Genomic DNA, 22,682 nt, shown 5'->3' with positions numbered 1-22,682 from the left:
GATACCTTCTCCTCTCTCCAGTGTGCAGCAGTCTGCCATCCCATAGGTGATCGTATCCCTGTTTACACCATGTTGTCCAAAGTTAAGTTGAGCATTTGGGCTTATGTATCAAATCATTGTTGTTTTTTTTTTCTTTATGATTGATACTTAAATTTTGACCAATATCGGATCGCTACCACTCTTAAGTATGGGATCGAGCTATTCCTACTACAATTGAGAGTCATTGCAATGCCTGAAACATGGGAACCGATGGTTTTGAATCCAAATGTTCTATGTCAGTTCTGAGTCTAGGTCGTGGAAGAACGTACCTCAGCTTGTAAAGCAATGTTTCTAGGTCCGGTTTCTTGAGATTTCCATGTAAAATTTCTTCTGTACCAATTTCAGTTCTATCCTTCGTGATCAAAGCAAGTTAAAATCAACTAGGTCCTACCAGATTTACCAGTCAACTAGTAACTAGTAATTAGTCTGTATCTCACTAATCCAAACCATCTGTCTTGAATGAAGAAATAAACAAATGACCACATGTGTACTCATGTAAATATGCTGACTGGGTTTAGAGTGTTCTGCGTGATAATGTGCAATTAAATTATTTTGATTAGACTAAAGAAAATCGATCAATGTCAGGCTGATTCCACTGCAGCGCGCCAATAAAAATTCACGTGGAGCCAGGGACAATTAATACTTGTCCCAGGGCCAGACTCTAAGAAAATTTAAAATGCATTAGACCACATTATGTCCCACAGAACGTGAGACACGGAAGACCACGGACTGAAATGCTAAGAGAAAACATTTTTAAATAGAAAAAGAGTAGAAGAGTGATTAAACACTCTTACAGAAGACTAGGTGGAAAGAAAAAAAATCTTTGAACGATAACACATGGTCGATGGGATGTAATGTTAGATAATAACATGCTAACAATATAGTAGCTCAAAGAAGAAAGGAGGATCTTAGGATATATATATTTAACAGATGTTGACATTACTTACATATCATTGAAAGTTGTTTTGTACTTATTGTACAGTAAATGTCAAGCTAGTTAGCTTTTGCTAGCTTAGCTTATCTGCTTTTTTGGGTCAGTGTAACAGTATGTTTTAGCTGCTATATCCTCATGTTGTCCTTTTGTCTATAATGATTAGCTTGGTAATGTTTGGCTTCTTTTTGATTGTCATCTGCTCAATTTTAAAACTTTTTTTTTCTTTTCAAACCCTTCGGTTTGAACTTACAGATTTCGTATCTAAAACTGTAGTGTCTTAGTTGACCACAGGCTCGTTGGAAGCTACTTTCAGACCAGAAAACATGTACGTGGGAAGAGAAATGTCCAGTAAAGACATTCTAGAATTGTCAAATAGCTGAGAAAGCCAACATTAGAACAAGGCCGTCAATTCTGCGGTTCACCTGTCCAACCCAGACAGTCTCCTGCTCCCTTTGTCATTTGTCCAACTCCGGTGACTGTGTTGACCCACTTTTGAGGAACTTTTGATCTAAAAAGTTCTGTGGTCAAAAAAATAACGCCGTCTCCTACTTGATTTATAATATGATGAAAGTTTTTTTGTTTTTGTTTTTTTTGTCTAAAGAGCAGTTCTTCTGCTGACTGGATGAGACTATAAACTTTGTGAAGAGCTTTAAGTGTGTGACTCAAACATCGTCCTGGGGCAATAAAGAAATTGGGGTTGTTTTGTCCTGGTAACTATTCTTAACCCCTTAAATCTGAAGTTCTTAGCCCATTTTAGGCTAACTTTGTGTGCTAACCCCGTTTGTTGCTCCAACCTGTGGGAATAGAGCCTGTCTAAAAAGACAGGGCTTTGTTTGTAAAAATGTATATAAATAACTTTTAGTTAATGAAAAAACACTGGCCAAAGTGTACTTTTTGTTGAAGTTAAGTCCTTTTTAGTGAACATTTATCTATTTCTTGTACATGTTTTATCCTAGTTTTAATTCTCGAATTATTTTATATAATTTTTGGCTGTTTGCAGGCATATTTTTGTTTTTAATCTTTAATCTGTCTTTAAACAATACATACGTAACTATGTGGTAAACTGGTCTATTGCTTCTACTATTTTAGTTTTTACACTGACTTGTACTCCTGTCTCTCTTTCGGCTACCTTTTAGCTACCCTCTGCAGTGTGAACTGTCAAATGATGAAGTAGAACTGCCTTAAATGATCGGAAATTAGTATCCACACCTCATTTAAAGTCTGACGTGGCTCAGGAAAAGCAGACAAGACAAGGGGGGCTCAGGAAGAAGGCTCAGGAAAAGCAGACAAGACAAGGGATTTGTAGATGCTAGTGAAGCTATGTCAGATATCTTGTAGAAATTATTTGTGGGGTTAGTTCAGTTGGGTTTTTTTTTTCAGAGGCCATTTTGTCCTCAACTTAAACTAATTCCTCGCTCTTTTCTTCTTGTCACATCAAAACCCCCTTTTTTTTTCTAAACTCACCTCAAAGCCTGCGTGAAATCGTGGGTTGTTTTCCTCTGTGTTGTATTGTATCTCAGTGATGTTCTCACTTTCATGTTGCAGCTCTGTGATCAGACATGTGGCAGATTTCTCAGAGCTGACAACATTCTGACAGATCTTCCAACACGGTCTATGTTAAAGGCAGTCACAAACGTGAACGTGCGTTGCGTCACGAAAACAAAACCAAAACATCTTGAACACAAGTTTCGACCTTGTAAAAATACATGTTTTCACTTTGTGCGTGTCGGTCTTCAGAGCGGATGTAAATCTGTTTGCTTCTTTTTTTTTTTATGATATGTGGAGGATTTTGACAGTCAGAACTGAAACCAAGACAGCTCCTCTACTTCTTAGAGTAGTAGGCAGACACTTGTTTTAAAACATGCCACCCAGAGATGAGGGGCCGCCGAGCGGAGCAGCGGTCGTCTGCAGAATTATCCGCTTCAGTGGACGGATTCACACCTTCAGCTGTGAACGTGTTTCTGCAGCAATGGGACACAATAACGTGTTAGGTTGTTTTTGTAGCTCTGAAATACGTCTTTTAAAATACAGTTTGACCAAAAGGAACTCATAGACCCGTTTACTGGGTTTAAAAAAAATAAATTATAGTGACTTCATGAATTAATTGAAGCCAATAACACATAAATATATACTGTATGTTAAGTTATCAATTGATACATTTTTTTTACTTTTTTTATTTTTAAATATTTTAGTTTTCATGTTCTATTCCAACAATATGACTTGATGACAAAAGGAGCGTTTCAACACCAAGCATCTGCTTAGACAACGGAGGTGTCAGAGGCATCGACAGCACTTCACCACAATGTTCTCCTAACGTCCTTGTCATCGACTCCTCGGGGAGCAGCGTTTCTCACCAGCCTGTGACTGTCACCACTGAAAATCTTTTTTTCAGTTTTTTCTTTTTTCATTTCAACGAAAGTCTCATCATGCTAGGAAGTTTGTAGAATTAAATACTCATAAACAATGATGAACACAAACATGGCAAAACATTTGCTTTGGAAAAATGGAACTGGGTATGAAAAGGTTTGAAGAGCATAGAGTGAGTAAAAAAGATGAATAAAGGTTGGGGAAGAAAGAAACTAGAAAAGACGAAGGGGGCAGGGGTTAGCACAACAGATTAATAGAGTTTAATGAAAATGGCAGCAAAGGAAGGACAGGAGCCAAAGAAATGGAGCGAAAAGACAAAAAAGAAAGAGAAACATCAGGGATAAAAACATAGAAAAAGTGGAAATTAATCATCATCAACAAGAAAAATGCTGGATTTTTTTTTTACATTTGGCTCTTTGCTTATGAATTGGACTGACACCATGACTAATGCAACTACTTAAGGATACTTTGGTGCAGGTCAGTACGATGTCAGCACAGTTCTTAGGAACCTAAATCCATCAGGGAGTTAATGAAAGCCACATAATTAATGCAGTTAAAATAGCCTCCGGCTTAGCTGCACCCAGGAGGCTAACTTCGTACCATCTCAGTTGATAAGGTGACACAGATTCAAGTCTAGCTTCACATTTTCCAAAACCCTCATCCGAGGTCCAAGTGGCTGTCGGCTGAGCGCTGCCATCCCCACTTTCCCCATCTCCTCCTTGGGGTACCCCGGGGCCTTTTCAGACCAGATGAGATACATCGTTCTTTCAGCAAGCTCTGGGTCTAACCTGGGGTCTTCTCCCTGATGGAAAAAGCCCAGAAGATCTCCACAGGAAACCTCCCAGAAAGTACTGTATCTCCAGTCCTCACCTCAATGAGTTACTTCTGCTGCCAAGAGGAGCAGCAGCAGCTCCCTCCCGGAGCTCCCCCATGGAGCATTTCAGCTTCTCTTCATAACTCTGAAGATGATCACAGACGGTCTGCAGAGAAACCTGACATCTTTTGTCAGCTCCAGAGCATACGTGTTCTTTCTGGTACTTTTATAATAAAGTTATTCGAGCCAGAAAATTTCCCAAACTGTAACTCTTGCTCATTATCACCCAGTGGTTGGTAAAAGAAAAATCAACATCGTCCTAACTCTTTTAACACCTTGTATACTATTTCGTTTTTAGAATTTGTACCTTATTTTCTATCCTCAGCTCTGCTTCTGTTGGTGATTTTATTTTATTTTTTATTATACTGCGCTTTGTGTAAGCTACTGGATGCCTTAATTGTCCTTTAGGATCAATAAAGTATCTATCCATCCATCCATCCATCCATCCATCCATCCATCCATCCATCCATCCATCCATCCATCCATCCATCCATCCATCCATCCATCCATCCATCCATCCATCCATCCATCCATCCATCCATCCATCCATCCATCCATCCATCCATCCATCCATCCATCCTATACCGCCCGATACCAGAAGGTTAGGAGATCTGCTCATCACTCCTCATATCTCATGTATATAATCTGTGAAGATCTGATAAATCCTGAGGGAAAAAACTAACAAAAACATGCCCTGCTGTTGCCTTCATACACATTCACTAAAATAAGTGTTCAGAATGTTGGGCTCTAAAGGTCCTGAGCCTCTCAAGGTCGATCGGCAAGAGTAACAATCTGTGGTTCACACCACTCATCACATATCCTACGCCTGGATTAACGTATTTTTGAAATTCAAGCTTACCAAGGCCTTAATTCTGTTTATTCACTAACGTTGTTCAACCAGACATCCTATTGGACAGTCCAGCTATCAGTCACATGGTTGTCCTTCTTGGTATATTTTCCTCTATATTTCTTTTAAATCTCTGAGCAGTATTATTCCAGGTAAGGGAACAGTGATTGCGAGGTTCCGTGATTGCTGCACACACCACTGTTCTGTCTTTAAAAAGATGGCTCTGCTGCCGAGTTATTGGTACGGTACGACATGAACTATAATTTTGTAATCAGAAATCTATTTCGATTTTGGAAGGAAGCACACGAACCGGACAGAAATAGGGGTTTATTGTGGAACTGATGATCTAAGGTAATCTTTTCAGGCTCCCCTGATTTTAGCTTTCTTCACACCGTCGGAACTTTCTTTCTTTCTAACTGCCCTGTAATTGGTTTAAATTTTTTGCCACAGGCCACATTTTTCACAACAGAACTCCAGAGAAGATACATAGATCTAGTTTCTTCTCAATTTACATTTTGCCTACGAGGAGAAAAATTACAAATCGATACTGCTAGATAAAATGTGGCCCAGACCGGCTTTAAAGATGTATAGTGGAAACTGCAGCCTCTGTGGACTGTGAGCCTCATTTTACTCTTATTGTCTTTCAACGAAAGCAGTTGTAACAGAGCCACCTGTACTAAACAACTGTTTCTGTTCTTTGTCCTGGTGTGTGTGTGTGTGTGTGTGTGTTTTCAGAGGTGTCAGTGTCCTTTGACAGGGAGTCCTCGGTGACCTACACCTTCCAGGAACCATTCTCAGTGATGCAGAACCGAAGCTCTCAGGCCACCAGCGTTTCCACTGAGAGCAGCAGCAGGGCCAGGGAGGACGTGGCCTTCAGCTTCGTCACGTCACAGAGACCGGCCATGCTGCTGACCGTCAGCACCTTCAGCCACCAGTACATCGCTGTCATCCTGGCCAAGAACGGTACAATAATAACGTGGTTATATCTGAGGGTTGTCTCCAGTCTGCCTGCCAAGTAGGAGGGAAAAAAGTAAATTAGTCGCAGTTTAGTTTTTCCGAGTAAACACAAAATTCACCTTTCCGTAGTCAGAGCTAAACCGCTCCACTGTGTACTCTCTGATGGACTGATTTATTCCCATTATTTTGCATAAACTCTCATGAGATGCCCAAAAAACAGTGGAGAACATTTCGGCTCTGAAGGCATATAAATACAACAGTTATGTAAGCACGGGCTTTTGAAGCCTTTTTAGACTCACTTCATTACAAGGAGACAAATACTGGGATGAAAATGTTCTGTTTGACAACTGAATCACTCTTTGTTGCCCTCGCATCATCAGCACTTCAGTGAAAATGAAAATGATGGAAAAACATTTGCTTTATTTCATCTGCCTGTCAGGTACAGCACAACCTACAGTAGCTGTTTTTTTATTCCCTGGTTTTGTGACACATTAAGGTTTTAGTTTGGTTCGTTCTTTATTGTAATGTATTGCAGTTAATCATTTCGGCTATTTTTTTGACAGTTTCTTATTTTAACTATAAAGAGATAGATCTGGCCTTGGGGGACGGTTGTTGGTTTGTTTTCGTTGGTTGTTTGTTTTTGACAAATACAGTGGAACCTCGGTTGTCGAACGCCTCCCTTTTCAATTAATTCGCACCATAACTGGGTTGCCAAACAATACCAGGCAGGCAGCAAGTGATCACTGAGTGACTGAGGGCTCAGATATACACGCTAAGAACTGTTGAGGGATTTTGCCGGTATTTTTTTTAATCCATTTTACATTGATTCCAATAGGGAAAAAATGTTACAACGTTTTCAAACGTTTCGCATCACAATCGGCCTTCAGCAATTTTCTTGCCATTGACAATTTTTGCTACGCTCTTAGAATACCTTTTACCAGTTTTAGTTTGAGTCTATCAGAGTCATCACACAAATTTACAGAAAATAACACGCTAAACAAAAATACCTGGGTAAACAATGCAGTTTTGGAGAATAATTTGTAGGAGGGGAATAAACCCAAGCTGTTGTCTACCTTGTGCTCCTGAAAGATTTCTTTGTGCGTTTTCAACTCACACTGTAATTTTCACTCCCTGAACTTACAATTACATAATTAAATAGTCCTAAATCATCACATCTTAGGTTTAACATTCAAGTTGTTTTCATTTATTCAGAATTCACCTGATTTTCAAAGACTCGCTTATAATACAACTTCACCTTTATTGACATGGTGTTTTTATATTATAATTATTATTATTATTATTTCAAACCCCCAGCAGGAGGCAATTGCTCAAACATGTGCAGACAGGCTTTAAAAGCCTTGTGAAAATATGGTTTCCCTCCAGGGGGTCGAAGGCAGCTCTGAAATTAAACAAAACACGAGCTTCATACAATTTACCCCAGTATTGTTACATTTAATGAGACCAGTGCCAGGTGATGACATCATCACAGACAGATAATAATTAACTAGTAAACATTTCACATTAAAGGCACAGCAGATTCATTGATTTCTTACCACCTCCCAAGTGTTAGCTGTTAGCAAGTTAGTTTGTGATACGCAGTACTTCACATGTTGTACTTCATAATTGTTTGCCTAAAATGATTCAGTGGTCACTTGGTAATTTTGATGCGTTTCGCAGTTAGGTGGCACTGCCTTATAAGCGCTAATGCTAAAAGGCATCCATTGTGTACGACGTTTTGGTGCAGCATCTAATGTCTGTTCAGTTTTGTCTGTAAAATAGTCCGGTTTTGGTCAAACCAAGTTTAACTTAAAGAGTTCAGGTTGAGGACTTTGCATGTCTGATGCCTGTTAGGTGGTATTTCCTGTTATCACCCAGAACAAACCTCCGGTTTTGAGCCGTTAAGCCTCATCCAAATTTTAAAGCATGGTATTGGCTGACATTCAGTCCTAGCCAGCGTCCTAATGCACTGCTTCGTGTTAAACCTGGACAACCCACGTCCCCCTGGTCCTCTGTAAACACAGACTAGGACACCTGATCCGGCCATGATCGTCATCTGTAGGAGCACCTGGAGGATTTGAAATGAATCACAACACAAAGCTCTTCACCTACAGAGCAGGAATTGTAATATTGACCCCGCTCTGCTTGAAAACCCAGAGCTCTGTGATTCTTTGATCCAGCAGTAGCTGACAGTGTGTGTGTGTGTGTGTGTGTGTGTGTGGAACAGGGAGCACATATTGACTGATTCAGTGTGGGAGTGAAGAGCCATGAAATAAATATTTGTACATCTCTAAAGGCCATTGAAGAAGTTAATGCAGAAGAATCTATTTACAGAGGCAAACATTGTTTCAGTCTGCAGCTTTGTTGGCTGCTGCTGTTTGAGTTGTCCGAACATTATGAAGCTGTGGACACAAATAGTTATGCTGACGTGATCAAACTGAGACCCAGTGACCAATGTTTCATTTTGTTTATTTAATTGGAAAAGCCGCTCAAGACAGAATCTGCCGGCATTAAGTGAATTAGTTTGAGAACCTATGATTAACCAATCAGAGTAATGGACGGTGGACAAATGGCAGGGTGGAATGGGTGGAGACAAGTGTCAGTATATACAATGATATGCAACAGAAGAAATGCTGCAAAGTTGAAAGTTAAGATTTCTAAGTCAGTAGTGAGATCTGCTATGATGTATGGTTCAGCGACAGTGGTTCTGTCAAGCTAAAACAGCTATGACATTTTGGCAAAGCTATAATGAAAGTAAACTGTTCTTTACAACTAGCTTTACTTAGTTTAAGACATTGTTGCTGTTTTAGTCCTACGTTTCCTAATTAAATCGTTATACTGATAATAAATAGGTTTTACTTATTCAAAATAACATAATAATAATATAATGTTGCCTCATACTATTGGAGAATTCTGTGCAGAATTCAGTATGTGACACTATGTTTGCCTTATTTTGTCCAGCTATTAGCAATTTGTTAATTGTCTTAGGGGCTTTGCTAAGCCAATGCTAATGCTAAGTAAACACTAAGTAAAATTAGCTCCTTCATAGACCAAAACCCTTGGCATTTCCCTTGTCTTTTCGCCAACATTTTTTAGACAGTTGATATATATATATATTTTTTTTTTATCAAACTAATTAACACCACATTAGGTTTTATATTTTATTTAATTGCTTTTCTCCTTGTGCAGGGAGCCTGCAGATCTGGTATCACCTTCAAACAGACAGGAGACCGGACATTTTCAGCCCTGTTCCTAGCAACCTGGCAGATGGACGTCTTCACCGCATCAGGATCCACCGAGTGGGCAAAAACCTCTACGTGCAGGTGAGACACGGATGTGTGACTTCACCTCAGCATTAACTATTAAAAATCATCACTGTTTCTGTGTGAAACTGTCTTCCAGAACTCGGTGTTTAGCAAGCGAGAACTAAATCTGTCTTCCTGACACCGCCGTGTTGAAATAAAGACGGAGAAAAGTGTGTACTTTGTGTACACATAAACACACATACTCACACACAGCCCTGTTCCAGAGCAGAGGCCAGTGTCAACATTTCAACTATTTATAGAATAACTTAGCAACGAGGATAAAAAAGCAGTTCACGGTGCCTCGGGGTGAGAGTTTCAAGTCTGTTTTCACCCTTGACCACACACACATACATACTGAATACACACACACACGCAACCTGTTGTGCACTTTCACTTTCATTGCACTTAGATTCCGGCCACTGAAGCCTGCCAATGCTCTCACACGCCGCACTTATCACCATACTGCACAGACCATCTTATTGCTCTCTGGACAGCAGTGCACAGGATTTTAGTTTTATTTTTCACCAATGTTGCACATACAGCAGATGGATATGGCTAAATCTTTATTATGGAATTGGCCTCAAATGAGTTTTTCAAACGGTTTACTTTGCATTTCGCAGCCGGTGGCCTGGACTTAACCTCACGTGTCCAGACGTTAAAAAAAAAAAAGAAAATATAAAAAGACAACTTGAGAAACAGTGTGTTTTCTGCAGAATGTCATATTTCATTTGCATTAAATTCTTATGTGTTGGCCACAGATGTCGTAGTCAGTGACTCGGGTCGTTTTGGTTGGTCAGTAAATGTTTTCTCTTTGTCTTGATCTTTTTGATGAGCTCTTCAAAAACCTTACTCTGTAAAGTTGATGTGACTTAATTTGCAAATCTTGCCGTATTTTTTCCACAATTTAAACACATTGTATGATTATTTCCTGACTTAGTTTTCAAATTTTCATCATTAATCATCTGCGAGATTTCAGTTGTCCCCCAAAAACACTTTGTTAGTACAAATGTTCACAATCTGGACTTCAGAAAAAAAAAACCTACTTACCCATAAGACGTTTTAATAACTATAATCAAATGCACAGTTGTGTTAAACTGTAACGACAGGAAACACACTGCAGTTAGTTTCTGCCTCCTGAGGTTTCATCAGGTGATCTGATGTTGTACTGATTACATCAGTTTACTTTGGCATTTCATGTCACTGAATTGGAGCAGGGAAAATAGCCCACACTTTGCATCCACATATCATCGTTAGCGTCCTTATTAGGATCCTATTAGGAGTGTGTGTTCTTTATTTAAGAAAAAAAAGCTTTGAAGTGTTTTCTCTATCCGACATTTGTCTGACAGAATTAGCTCAGTGCTGCTGAAGAATATTTAGCTCTGGCTATGCCGCTCAGTTACACAGTAACTCTCACCTCCTCACGTGTGAACACCTGTTAGTTTCACAAGCAAGATTCCAACATTAACACGTGATGACAAGTTATTTATATCAAGTCGAATGGAAGACAGAGAGTTTGATTAAAGTTTTCTCAAATTTTAATATAGTCAGACTGCGTTTAAAAAGCATTATACAGGAGATTAAAATAACATACGCACCCATTAAGCTATTATATTAGCATATGACAGTGAGAAATATACTGGGGCTGCGATATGTGCACAGCCACTCATATTGGCTATGTCCATATGGCCATGTGCACCACCAAACAAAAATTATTTATGTATTGAAATAGTTTTAATTTATTTACTCAGTGTGAAACCTGAGCCCGTTTAGTTGAACACAACACTGATATAATCAGAGAAATTAAAGAAAGAGACAAAGATCAACTGTCTTTTATAATATAGTTTTATGTCATGTGTGAAAGGCCAGGCTCACATACAGTACTGTAGGTAGGTTGTGTACATCTGATGATCTTTTACACACACTAAGAGTGCAGGGGTTAAGGGTACAGTACCCTTGTTGAAGAGTGCAGGGGGTTAAGGGTACAGTACCCTTGTTGACCAATAGATGGCTAGCCCCAAAATACTAAAATGTGGCAGTTTGCAGTTTTCTGTCTGAATGTGAGTGTGAAGAGTTGTTTGTCAACATGCAGCCCTGTGATGGACTGCTCACCTCGGAATTACCTTCATCTCTGCCAGCGACTCTTTACAGTAAGAAACATTTGGTGGTGGATGTTTGTGTCTCTCACATCAAATCAGAAGTGGAGAGCCGTCCATTTCCTGTCGGAGCCTCACACTCCCCGCCACTTTGTACAACTCTGGTGTGTTTTATTAGCGGCTACTAGAGGAAATTGAAATCCTGTAGATCATCAAGTTAAGTAATGCCCGTGATTCAGCACAGTCTGGAGCTCAAAGCGCGGAGCAGGAACGGTCTAAATCACTTCCGAGCCAAACTGTGCTCGGATACGAACATGAGTCTCAATCTATAATGTATTGAAATGCTCTGCTGCTGTTGCTGCTGATGCTGGTGATGCTGCTGATGCTGCTGCTGGTGATGCTGCTGCTGGTGTTGGCTGGGTTCAGATTTCTTGTAATCGGCTTGTTATTTGATTTCCTTCCACTCAACCAGATCGACCAGGACATCCACAGAAAGTACACACTGTCATCTGATGCAGAGCTGATCCTAATCAGATCCCTGACATTGGGCAAAGTCACCAGTAAGTGCTTGCGTGACGTTTTCGAAGGTGTTCTGGGTGGTCTTCTGCTGCCCGTCCATTTTTCCGTTGCTGTGGTCAGGAAAGTTGTAAATGTTTCACCGTGTTTTCACAGGGAGGGAAACCTTCAACGAAGAGGTCATGCAGGCAGCTGCTAAAGGTTTCGTTGGCTGCCTCTCCTCGGTCCAGTTCAACCATGTGGCACCGCTGAAGGCCGCGCTAACAAATCGAGGGAGCTCATTGGTCACCATCCGTGGGCCCCTGGTTCAGTCGAATTGTGGAGCACTGGCAGAGTCAACCTCGCACATTCTGCAAGGTAAAACTAATCAACAAGTTGTCAGGTTACTCCAGAAGTAGCTAAAAGCTAGCCAAACCTTAGTGTACAGATAGCTTCGTGTTAGCTTAAAATAAAAAAAAAATTAAAACAAAAAAGTGAATGTTAGCAAAACAACAAAACATATACTCTACTAAAATAAGTAAGTACAAGTAGCACAAAATGGTAATGCTAATGCTATATTTAGCTAAGAATGGCTGGAAAACAAATAACGTTAGCCAATAATTTAGCAAAGGCTAAATCTGTTCGCGAGCTATGAGTCTGAAATATGAAGACTGAACGTGGAACTCATACAATCTGTCCCATTTTGGCCCACAAACCATACTTTGCATCAGATGTTTTGACTACCCGACAGAGTTGGCTGCAGCTTAGCAGTATGGTTGTGGGTTTGAATCTCGACTTTGCAGGTTATACCTATGTACTCCCAGGAAAAATCTGAAAACGATACATGAGAACTGAGAAACAGGTTTTATGATCGTACTGATGTGAAAAACTCAAATTTAACACAACTTTATTTTGTGGCTTTTGAACCCAGATTTATGAGACACAGGAAACATGAAACAATAACAATAAAAACCAAATGTCAACTCCCTCTGATTTCTGTTGTTTCCGAACACGTTGTGATTATTTTCTCCCTTTGCTCAGCTTATTTTCAGCTCGTAAAAACCCATTAGTCAAGCTTCATTATTGTCAGCGCTGAATTATTTAGGAGCTGTCTGCAAAAATTGTAGCATCTCTAGCTTCATACCCAAAAAACCGCAGATCAAATTTGACACGCAGTACTTTTTCCTAATAAGACAAATGAAATCAGATTTGAGAGGTCGGTGGAAAAAAAAAACTCAAACCCTACTCATGTTAGTTTTAATTTGAAATACAGGTTGTGTGATCATCTGTCACTATATCACAGTGACAGAGTTTGTAATGTAAGAAAATCCGCAGTTGTTTATAGAAGGAACCCGAAAATAAAACCTAAAAAACAAACACTGAGAATCACACTTGTTTTCTTTAGTGTAATAAATAAATAAATCAGTTTAAATGAAAACTGATTTTAAAAAGTGATGATTTTTCTCTCATCTTTCTCACAAAACAGATGTATTTCTGTTTTAATAGACGGAGCTGTCAGTCCGTTTCCACTGCCATGTCTCCCACTCGTACATGTGTTTCGGAGTTTATGCATCAAACTAACATGTATATTTATCATATTCAGAACAGATGCATCGTATTCGAGGCCTAATTAGAAGTTTCGCATGAGCTTAAGTTTTGACTTGAACCTCGAACGTCTCCATCAACAGCCATTAATAAGCATATCCTCCATAAGTCCGTCTCATTAGCTGATGTTCATGCAGGTGAAAAAGCGTGGCTAGAAAATGAAATGAAAGGTTTTTCAGTGTTTTGTGCTCGATGGAGGGCGAAGAGCTACTGTAAATAAAAGTAAATGCATAGAAATAAAAGATCCGTTTCCTAAAAGATATCATTAGTTTTGATGGATTTTCTGTCCGATGCAGCCATTACTTTAAAACAGAGTCATTTCTCATACTCAGGCCTGACAATTTGTTGTTTGGAATACAACAATTTATTACCACAATGTACGGCAAAGTACATGTGCTGCTGCCTTTGTCCAGTAGAGGGGGCTGTAGCAATGGTGCGTTTGTTTGTTTTTTTTCTAACTCATACGAGACAGGCTGAGACATTTTCATTTGTTTGTTTGTATTACTAACTCCCTAAAGTGTGACACGTGTCAACAAGTCTGATTAAAATACAGCCCCTAACACTGACATATCCTGTCTGTCAGTGACTCACTGATATATTTTTCAGACCTGTATCCCATGACTTGTCATTTCCGCTACAGCTCTACTGTCATTTTACAAATTTTTATAATTTTATTTGATTATTTATTTCATCAAATTTTAATTATTTTTATTGATTTTTTGCTTAGTTGCAACAATATCATTTAGACCTCCCTTAGTAATTTTTTAGAGAGTCAATGGTTTCACTGAAAGGCAATACAGCGTTTTTAACAGATATAATGATAAATTCGACCTGTACAATAAAAAGAAATATTTAAAATTATTATTATATATTTAATTATTTTAAATAGTATAAAAACATTCCCAATATATATATTTTTGCAACTGATTTTTCAGATAGAAGAATCTCTTCTATCTGTTCCTTCATCAGGGGGCGCTACAGTGATTTAGCAAATTTTGTAAGTCAGATCCGGCCCCCATTCCCAGATGACCAGATGGATTCAAACCACCACTCTATTTCTGTTCACAAGTGAAGGCATTAAAAATCCTGATTCCTTAAAAGAGTTTTAAGGTGGAATCTGCGCCAGCCACCGGCCCGGAGCCACGTCCGCTGTCAAATAACACCATTCACTTTGACACTTTGACACGGGTTAAAAGTGTTGACGCGTCACATGTCAAAGTCCCTCCACGGAGACATGTGGCATGTGACATGTGGGACTGACATGACTGACCGCAGGGTACGGAGACTCAAATGGATCGTTTGAAGGACGGAAGTTTGGTTCCTCTCACATTGAATGGACCTAAAGACCAGGCAGGAAAACAACAGTGTGAGTTATTCTCATATTTCTGCTTTTTTGTTTTGTTTTTTCAGATCAAGCCGTGACAGCCAATAAAGACAACGAGCAGCACAGCAGTGGCAGCCAGAGGGATTTGGCAGTGATCGCAGGTCTGTTTTTTTTTTGTTTTTTTGCTGTTGTTTGTTTGTTTTTCTAACTTATCTCTGCTGATTATTGCTTCATTTATTTATTTTTCCGTTTTTACGTCATTCTCTCCAAATTACCGAAACTCAAACTCCTCATCCAAACGTTCCTTCTCATCATTTCCCCGCCGCTGAACGCCGTCTGGCTTTGATTAAACTAATGAAGATAATGCTGCTGAAGTCGAGGGGTGTTTTATATTCTTCACACGCAACTCTGCCTGCATTTGAACTAAACTGTCCTAAAGATTAATTTGGGAGCGTGAAGCATGAATTAAAGGAATAGTTCAACATCTTCAGAGAAAAATCACAGCCCTTCAGGGCCTCCTGGATTCTTACGGCCAACTAGTCTGCTGTATTTGCAGGAACACTTATTTACTGATCAAATCGCCCGCCCCACAAATGCGAGGTGGGCGATTTTGAGTGGTTTTGAAGTGGCTTGGTAGCCTACCTTTGTTTCTGCTGCTATAAATTATACCGCCGGCCTGACTTCATGTAATGAACGTGACGTAATCACCATCTCTGGTCAGACTGTAAGTAGTCTGTAATTTTCCCAGCGAGCCAAGGGCCGAGTGTGGTCTCTAAGTGTAACATAAGAAAAAACACACAAGAAAGAACCATACATATAAACAGTATGTATATGTGTTTGTGTATAAACTGCCACAGGCTGCGCTGAAACAAATCCTCTATTACTGTATATATAAGGTCCGTCAGTGCATTTACATTTATATTTACATATATATGTATATATTTATATGTCCAGCCTGTGAACTGAGATAAATGACAGGAACAGTACACAGCCGAGGGCACTTCAACCAGACTGTCAGTTGTTATATAAAAATCTACTTCAATTAAAGCAGTGTGTGTAATTGACTGTGGCAGCTGTTAAAGTAACAAGATGGTGTTTGTAAGAACAGAAGTTAACACCTGAATACTTGATTGTTTCACCTCTGTCGTACTTTCAAAGTAAACAACAGAGCGTTCGTTTTTTTTTTATGTTTTGTTTTGACTTAGCGTCTATTGTTTCTCAGTCAGATTTTATATCGAAGAAACAGTCATGGCTGAAAGAACTGCATACTTAACCTGTTATTGGAACACGTAATACCAGGCTGAGCTCCAGAATGTATCCATCATCCCTGGGCTAGCTTAAAAAACATGACATTTAAAAGTCATGCATAAATGCTAAAATGCTTTTACGCCATCAATTGGGGAAATGCAGGCACTGCAGGGAAAAGGCAGAAGTGTTATGATAGAAATGAATAACAGAATTTAGACAAGTGTGGCGGCCCAGATTAAAAAGCCAAATGTGCCACATCCGGCCCCTGAGCCGTAGTTTGTTCATGCCTGCACTAGTTAAAGAATCTGGACTTTAGGGAGCAAATGTGGGCGTGTACCTATCATGAATGTACCCTCAGTCCAAATGTCACATTTTGCCTTCATAGACCAGACTATTTAAGATTCAATAAAGCCTTTTTATTTTGTCTACACCAACAACTTATTTTGACGAGCTCACATCACTTCCTTTTCTGGCTCTGAGCTGGAACCTCAGGTTTTCATTCACACCTGGGGTTTACCTAATGTTCGGTGCATCCGCAAATGTGAGCGATTTTGCACCAAAGTCTCCCCCCTGCTGTGTCTTCAGGTGTAGTCACAGCGGTGGTCTTCATCGCCGTGTGCGCCCTGGCCGTGATGAGCCGCCTGCTGTACCAGCAGCGACGGGCCCAGAGGACCGCCAGCAGCAGCAGCAGCATCAAAGAGGAGCACAGACACAGCATGTACACTGACTACAGGACTACAGAGCTGCAACTCCACAACTCAATCAGGGACAATATGAAGGAGTACTACATCTGACCACAGGGTGTGCACTTCCCACGGAGAGAAGAGGGGAGGGCCCGGAATGTCGCGAAAACGTACGTTACAGTGTGGTGAAAAGCTGACTGGGACATGGACGCAACTGTGGCTGCGGCATTTCCCACAGAGACGACAAACAAACTTTTGAATCTGAATCTTTTGCAGCTGTTAAGTGTATTAGATGTCGGTGAAACTGTCCAAAAATCCAGCTGCTGTGGTTTCTGTCGTGGCAAAAAAAAAAAAAAAAAAAAAATCACTGGACAGACGTTTGAAAAAACGAAAAAGTTGTGGACGCTCCCCCGTGCCCGTTGGGGCACAACCGGAAATACTTTTAGTTTGTTTGTGGAGGAAAACCTTCGATTGCTGAATATTTCCAATATTTCAGTGGGACTACATTCTACTCACAAGTCAGGAAATGTAGGCCAGGCTTGTAAGATACGCGCACGCTGCTGTCTTTTCTTTATTTTCCTTTACCTTCAGTGACGGTGAGTGTTTTTAGACCAAGAAAAGGGAGAAAATACTGCCTATACTGTACGAGTGCCTAATTTGCATATGTTTTTTTTTTCTCCTTATTTTGACATTTCTGAGGTCGTCCTTAATAATTTGCACAAAAAGGCAGTTGCATCTACCTATAGAAAGAGGTGACGTTCTGCACACTTCACCACGAAGTCAAAGGAAGAGGAGAGTCACGGAGGCTTTCACATTATTTACATTATTATTTTTTTCCTCCCACTCTATTTCTGGAGGTAGCATGGAGGCGGAAAAACCTCCACGTCTCAAAAACAAACCCCAAATCTTTCTGTTTACACTTCAGAACATTTCAGTTCTCAAGTCACCGTCCCGGCTACGTATTTATACATAGTCATGAAAAACGATTTATTTGAAGACTTGGGTTTTTATATTTATTCGATGATGCTAATTTTTTATTTGTGAATTCTTTTTTTTGTTTGTTTTTTGTTTTTTGTCTTTATTTGTGAATTCTTTTTTTTTGTTTTTTGTTTTTTGTTTTTTCATCACACTATAAATAAAAAAGCTTGTGTAAACTGTACCATGAGAGTAGCAGAATAAAGAAACTTGAGATGAGAGGTTTTTTTAGTACTTACCCGTTTCTGCAGGCAGCCAGGATCTACCGTGGACAAACGGCCGCGTCACAGTCGCACACGTGGAATGAAACGATGACGCTTCAAGGTCCCAGTTTTTCATGACAGTACACGCGCAGACAGGAGTTGTTACGCGCACACTGCATATGGAACCGTTCCAGCAGCAGAAGCACCAAACTGTGTGACCTCACGGCTCGCCCCACTACACTTTACTCGACGCTGTTAAAGGTCAGCTGTTTTTACTGCAGTTTTTATGGCGTTGGCGGCGGGCATACGATAAAGGTTGGACAAAAAAAAGTTGCAACTTGGGTTCAGCAAAATTGGACCCTGGCTCAGAGGAAAGAACGCACCGTATGGGCTGTCACTTTTTAAAGTCACACTTGAAGAGATTTTTCTTTCTTTTTTTCAGTAGATATTGGATTTTTGTTTGAACTCTGAATCACATTTCAGCCCCAGGCTCAGTAGAGTTAGCTTCACCACCCTGTGTTATGCATTTAACCTACCAGTAGTGTTAGCTGCATAAAGGAATAATCATTTAGCATGCTGTGTTGCTACACAAAGAAAGAAAAGAAAACCTCGACTGTACAAAAAGAAAACGTTAATGAGAATTTCTCCACTCTGCAGACGCTGTTTTTTTTCCTATCAAGAGCAAAGAAACGGAACAACAGCACTTGCCTTTTATTACCATCGCTTTTTACTCTTGGAAAGGGTGAGGAAGAAAAGTTGGAGAGTAAAAAATATTATATCAATTGAGAGTTGGCTAAAAATTCTCAGATGGAATAATTCCACTTTTACCAGATGGCAAATGAGTTTGGAGAAATGTGGCGCTAGCTCGCTAAAGAAAAACAAAGCATCTGTGTGAGCTGCAGTTTGACTGCCCTCTGCTGGAAATCTTGGGTTTTTGTCACTTTTTTAAAGTCACTCTCGTAGCTTTGGGGGTTAGAAGGTAGTTCCACCTACTTTTAAGAAGGAAATAGCTACAGCTAGCTAGCTCTCTCATTATCGAATGCCCCCTTTCCTCTGCAGATGCCCGCAGGAAACCTGGGGTGAAGTGTCTTGCCCGAGGGCACACCTGCTCGATTTAAACAGGGACACTGTGGTTGGGGGACTGACGTTCCTGCTGTACACGCTGTGTAAAATTTCAGATGAAAAATGACAGCCCTGCTGCATAAATAGCTCAGGACTTACCGCTACTAAAGATTAGCTTGTGCGTGACTTTGTCAACGTTAGCCAGTGGTGCTAATAAGGATTTCAATATTCATTTGAATCTAAAATCTGGCTTTTACTTTGCTCCGACAAAACCATATCAAGTCTAGCGCCACCTTGTGTTCCTGTAACATATTACACCTTCCAAAATATGTATGTACTCACCCAAAGGTTAACGTAAAGACTCTATTATACACATCATTACCAGCAAAGCTAATAAAATGGCAAAGTTGTACTTTTTACCCACTGTTCTTTCCACTTAGACTTAGGGAAACTTTTCAGAGGTCACTTTAAGCTATTAGACAGGAGTCAAATTGCTGCATTATGGGAAAATGGGCCTGAGATTAATGATGATATTTGCCCTAGATTTCCTCAGCTTTGCTCTGCATCATGAGATTTAACTCAACACTATTAGCATCAGCCATTGACTGGCAGGTAAGCTGGATTTTTGGGGATTTATTTAGGCAAAGCATTTTAGTTAAATGCGACCCGCCAGAAAAATAAAAGCAGGGCAGGAGTTTGGTTGTTGTAGGTGTTGGAGCCACGTCTTCTCTGGAACCTAAATTCTTGTATAAATTCCAAAGGATCTCCCATGTTTTAAACGTTTCCACCTTCTGTCATTTTCCCCCATCACAATATTACAGTTATCGGGTCGTTTCAACTTTTGCAGCAGCCACCCTGGCCAAATATGGTGGGGACCTGGTCCAAAGATGTGGGTCGTGGTCCCTCTTTGACACCGTTCCGTGCATGTCCTTGTAAACTAAATATGTCTCACGATGTGATGATCTGCAGACGTCCAGTATCAGAGAATGAGAACATACCTCTCCGAGTGCTTAGGTTATCATGGGTAATATCATGTGGGTACTTCTTAATGATTTGTATAGCTGCAGTTTTATTAAGGATCTATTGTATAGATGTATAATTTAATAATAAAAGTGAATATATTGTTACGCCTCTGTCTATGAAAAGGCCTGGATTTCTTTTCACTGTATATCATATTCATGTGACGAGTCTAAGGCTAATAGCCTGGATTTCTTTTCACTGCATTTAATTCAATATTCATGTGACGAGTCTAAGGCTAATGGAGCCCAGCAGCCAAAAGGTCACTGATCTACATTACAACTCAATATGATGATGATATATAATGTCATCTTACTAGCTACTTTGAAGTCAGGTTAGTGAGAATCAACCAAAGCTATAACAATTTGAATAAAATACAATAAAAGTAGATCAGATTAAGCAAATAATTCTAATGGACAAATTCGCTTGAAGCTACTTTGAAGTCAGGTTAGTGAGAATGATGATGATATATAATGTCATCTTACTAGCTACTTTGAAGTCAGGTTAGTGAGAATCAACCAAAGCTATACTTATATTAAGGTATGTTTGTTGTTAATGACAGGCAAAGGAAATTTAGACAAAATTATTTTTAAAAATTACCACTTTACAGAGAAGAGATTTTTAAATCATCCATAAGATCATGAAAAGTTAGCCAAAGAATCCAAATTTAGCTCGACCAAACAGACAGGTTACAGTGAGTTAAAGTCGTCAGAGTTAGGATACGATTTAGATAGATTAAAAAAACTAACTAAAACAGCCAAGACTACAGTCTGTTTCTGTAGTCTTCAACTGTCTTCATTTATTTATTTATAAAAAACATTTGTTTGTTGTTTAGTAAATATATTGCACTGCTGTAGGCGCCGTTTTTAAAGTGGTATCTTTAGCTCTTGATCTCTGATCATATCAGATTAGATTAGACTAGATTAAATTAGATAAATTAGAACTGTATTGAATACATTTGCAATGTAAATATATAATAGACAAAAGAAATGTATTAATACAAATATAACTGTGGTGTTGGTGTTTTTCTCTGTCCTGGTCTGTGGTTTCTGCTGCTGGTGTCCTCTCTCCACAGCTGCACTGAATCCAGAGCTGACGAGCCAGAGCACTGGAGGGCGTGGCCTCCAATTGAGGAAGGGCAGTGTTTAAGATGCAGCTCCAAACACTGACATGGAGTCAGAGTTTGGCTAACTTGTCTGATCTTCTCATGCTACAAAGTCATGCCTGTTCTTTTACTTGTTTTTGGTAGTAGTTTATATTTCTCAACATCAATTTTTTTCATAATGCTAGCCTAAATTGGGGAACCTTCTGGGTTTTTTTTTTCTTTGACCAATGCAATCTTTTTGCTTCTTCATTGCTTTTAGATTCCTTCCATCTTACCACTTAACTAGAAAGGCTGATTTTTATTTATTTATTTAATTAGGCTTACTGCTAAAAGCACCAGCATTCCTCTTGTGTTTTCACCGGCAATGTTTTCAAAAGGCCAGCAAGGGGGGGGGGGGAACGGACCCACTACCACATTCTTACATACGTTGTTTTGCAGCATTAAAATCAATAGCACTTAATTTTAACACCGAGGAAATCCTTCTGAGAACAGCGACCTTAAGAGCAGCTCTTTGTTCACGCACAGCTCCGTCTTCTGCTGACGCTGGAAGTCGGCGGTGTCGGAATGTGTGAAGAGCACAGGGACTTTGAAAGCTATCCAACAGGAGCCGGTAATGCACACAATCTACGGCTTAGCTTGAAATGTTTTTATATATATATTTATCAGTGGTATTAAGTGCCTGCATGAAGAAAAGTGAGAAAATGTCAGACTTTATGCCTTTACAGACTTTCAATGTTGGCTTTTTTACTCATAACAAAACCTAAGAGGCCATTTGTCCAAACAGTTCTGCAGATAACTGCACACTTTGAGTACTTGAGTGTCACCAGAGGATCCATGAATTCATGGCGGTCCTGTTTGTTTTTTGTTTTGTTTTTTTAAATAAACCCAGTAAATCTGATCCCGGTCTGCAGTCGGAGTAAATCTGCACATTCGTCCTTGTTATCAGAACGTCTCTCGGCTCTTGGAGCGGCTTTGAAATGCAGAGCTGGCCTCTTCCAGTGAAAATATAAACACGGTCAGGAGTTGAATCGCATTAGCATCAGAGATCTTACACTTCCTTCACCGGCGCTGAGTTTGCTGTTGTTTGCTATTGTTTGTTGACTACATTAATTGGGATTGAAATTAATGAGCCTTTGTGGATGTTTCTGTGTGTGTGTGTGTGTTTCCTGTAGTGTCATCCTCAGGGTAAACTGGTTGTGTTTTTGTTCTTGATGAGTGTCACGGCTCCGTTGTTTACAGTACATGAATAAAGGATAGAGCCAGTTTTCCACAAGGGGGTGTAAAAATAAAACTGAAACAAAGCAAAAAGTGGAAAAACAAAAATTGTTCATCATCAAAAAGTTAAAAAATGTTGAAAGGGAAAAACAGTAAGAATGATGGGATAAAAGAGCAAAACAACATAAAAGTACCACGGAAACAGGAACTCAAAAATCATCCCCCGAGGTAAATCATTTTGGGGCATTTTAGTTTCATTGTTTCAAATTTTCAGGCATTTTTAGCAATTGTATTATATAAAGTTAGTTGTTTTTTTTTTTGTTTTGTTTTTTTTTGT

At 39.6% G+C, this 22,682-nt stretch overlaps 2 protein-coding genes across 6 annotated transcripts in view; one reads left to right on the top strand and one right to left on the bottom strand.

Annotated features, from left to right (window-relative positions):
- The window catches only part of cntnap5a (contactin associated protein family member 5a), a 111,289-nt gene extending 94,157 nt beyond the window's left edge, over window positions 1–17,132 (top strand). For both annotated transcript variants that reach the window (XM_008328141.3, XM_025064038.1), the window contains 6 exons: window positions 5,797–6,024; window positions 9,205–9,338; window positions 11,886–11,973; window positions 12,086–12,286; window positions 14,924–14,998; window positions 16,671–17,132. In XM_008328141.3, coding sequence (XP_008326363.1) covers window positions 5,797–6,024; window positions 9,205–9,338; window positions 11,886–11,973; window positions 12,086–12,286; window positions 14,924–14,998; window positions 16,671–16,879 — 935 coding nt within the window. In that variant the 3' untranslated portion in view covers window positions 16,880–17,132. The remainder of the gene's footprint in view (window positions 1–5,796; window positions 6,025–9,204; window positions 9,339–11,885; window positions 11,974–12,085; window positions 12,287–14,923; window positions 14,999–16,670) is intronic.
- phf11 (PHD finger protein 11) overlaps window positions 1–22,682 on the bottom strand; it is a 959,893-nt gene that overhangs the window by 540,877 nt on the left and 396,334 nt on the right. The window lies entirely within an intron of this gene.

This window comes from Cynoglossus semilaevis, chromosome 16 (assembly GCF_000523025.1).
Source record: "Cynoglossus semilaevis isolate Cse_v1.0 chromosome 16, Cse_v1.0, whole genome shotgun sequence".
In the NCBI taxonomy this organism is placed as follows: domain Eukaryota; kingdom Metazoa; phylum Chordata; class Actinopteri; order Pleuronectiformes; family Cynoglossidae; genus Cynoglossus; species Cynoglossus semilaevis.
The sequence above is the reverse complement of the archived record's forward strand: the minus strand, read 5'-3'. Positions and strand labels throughout refer to the sequence as shown.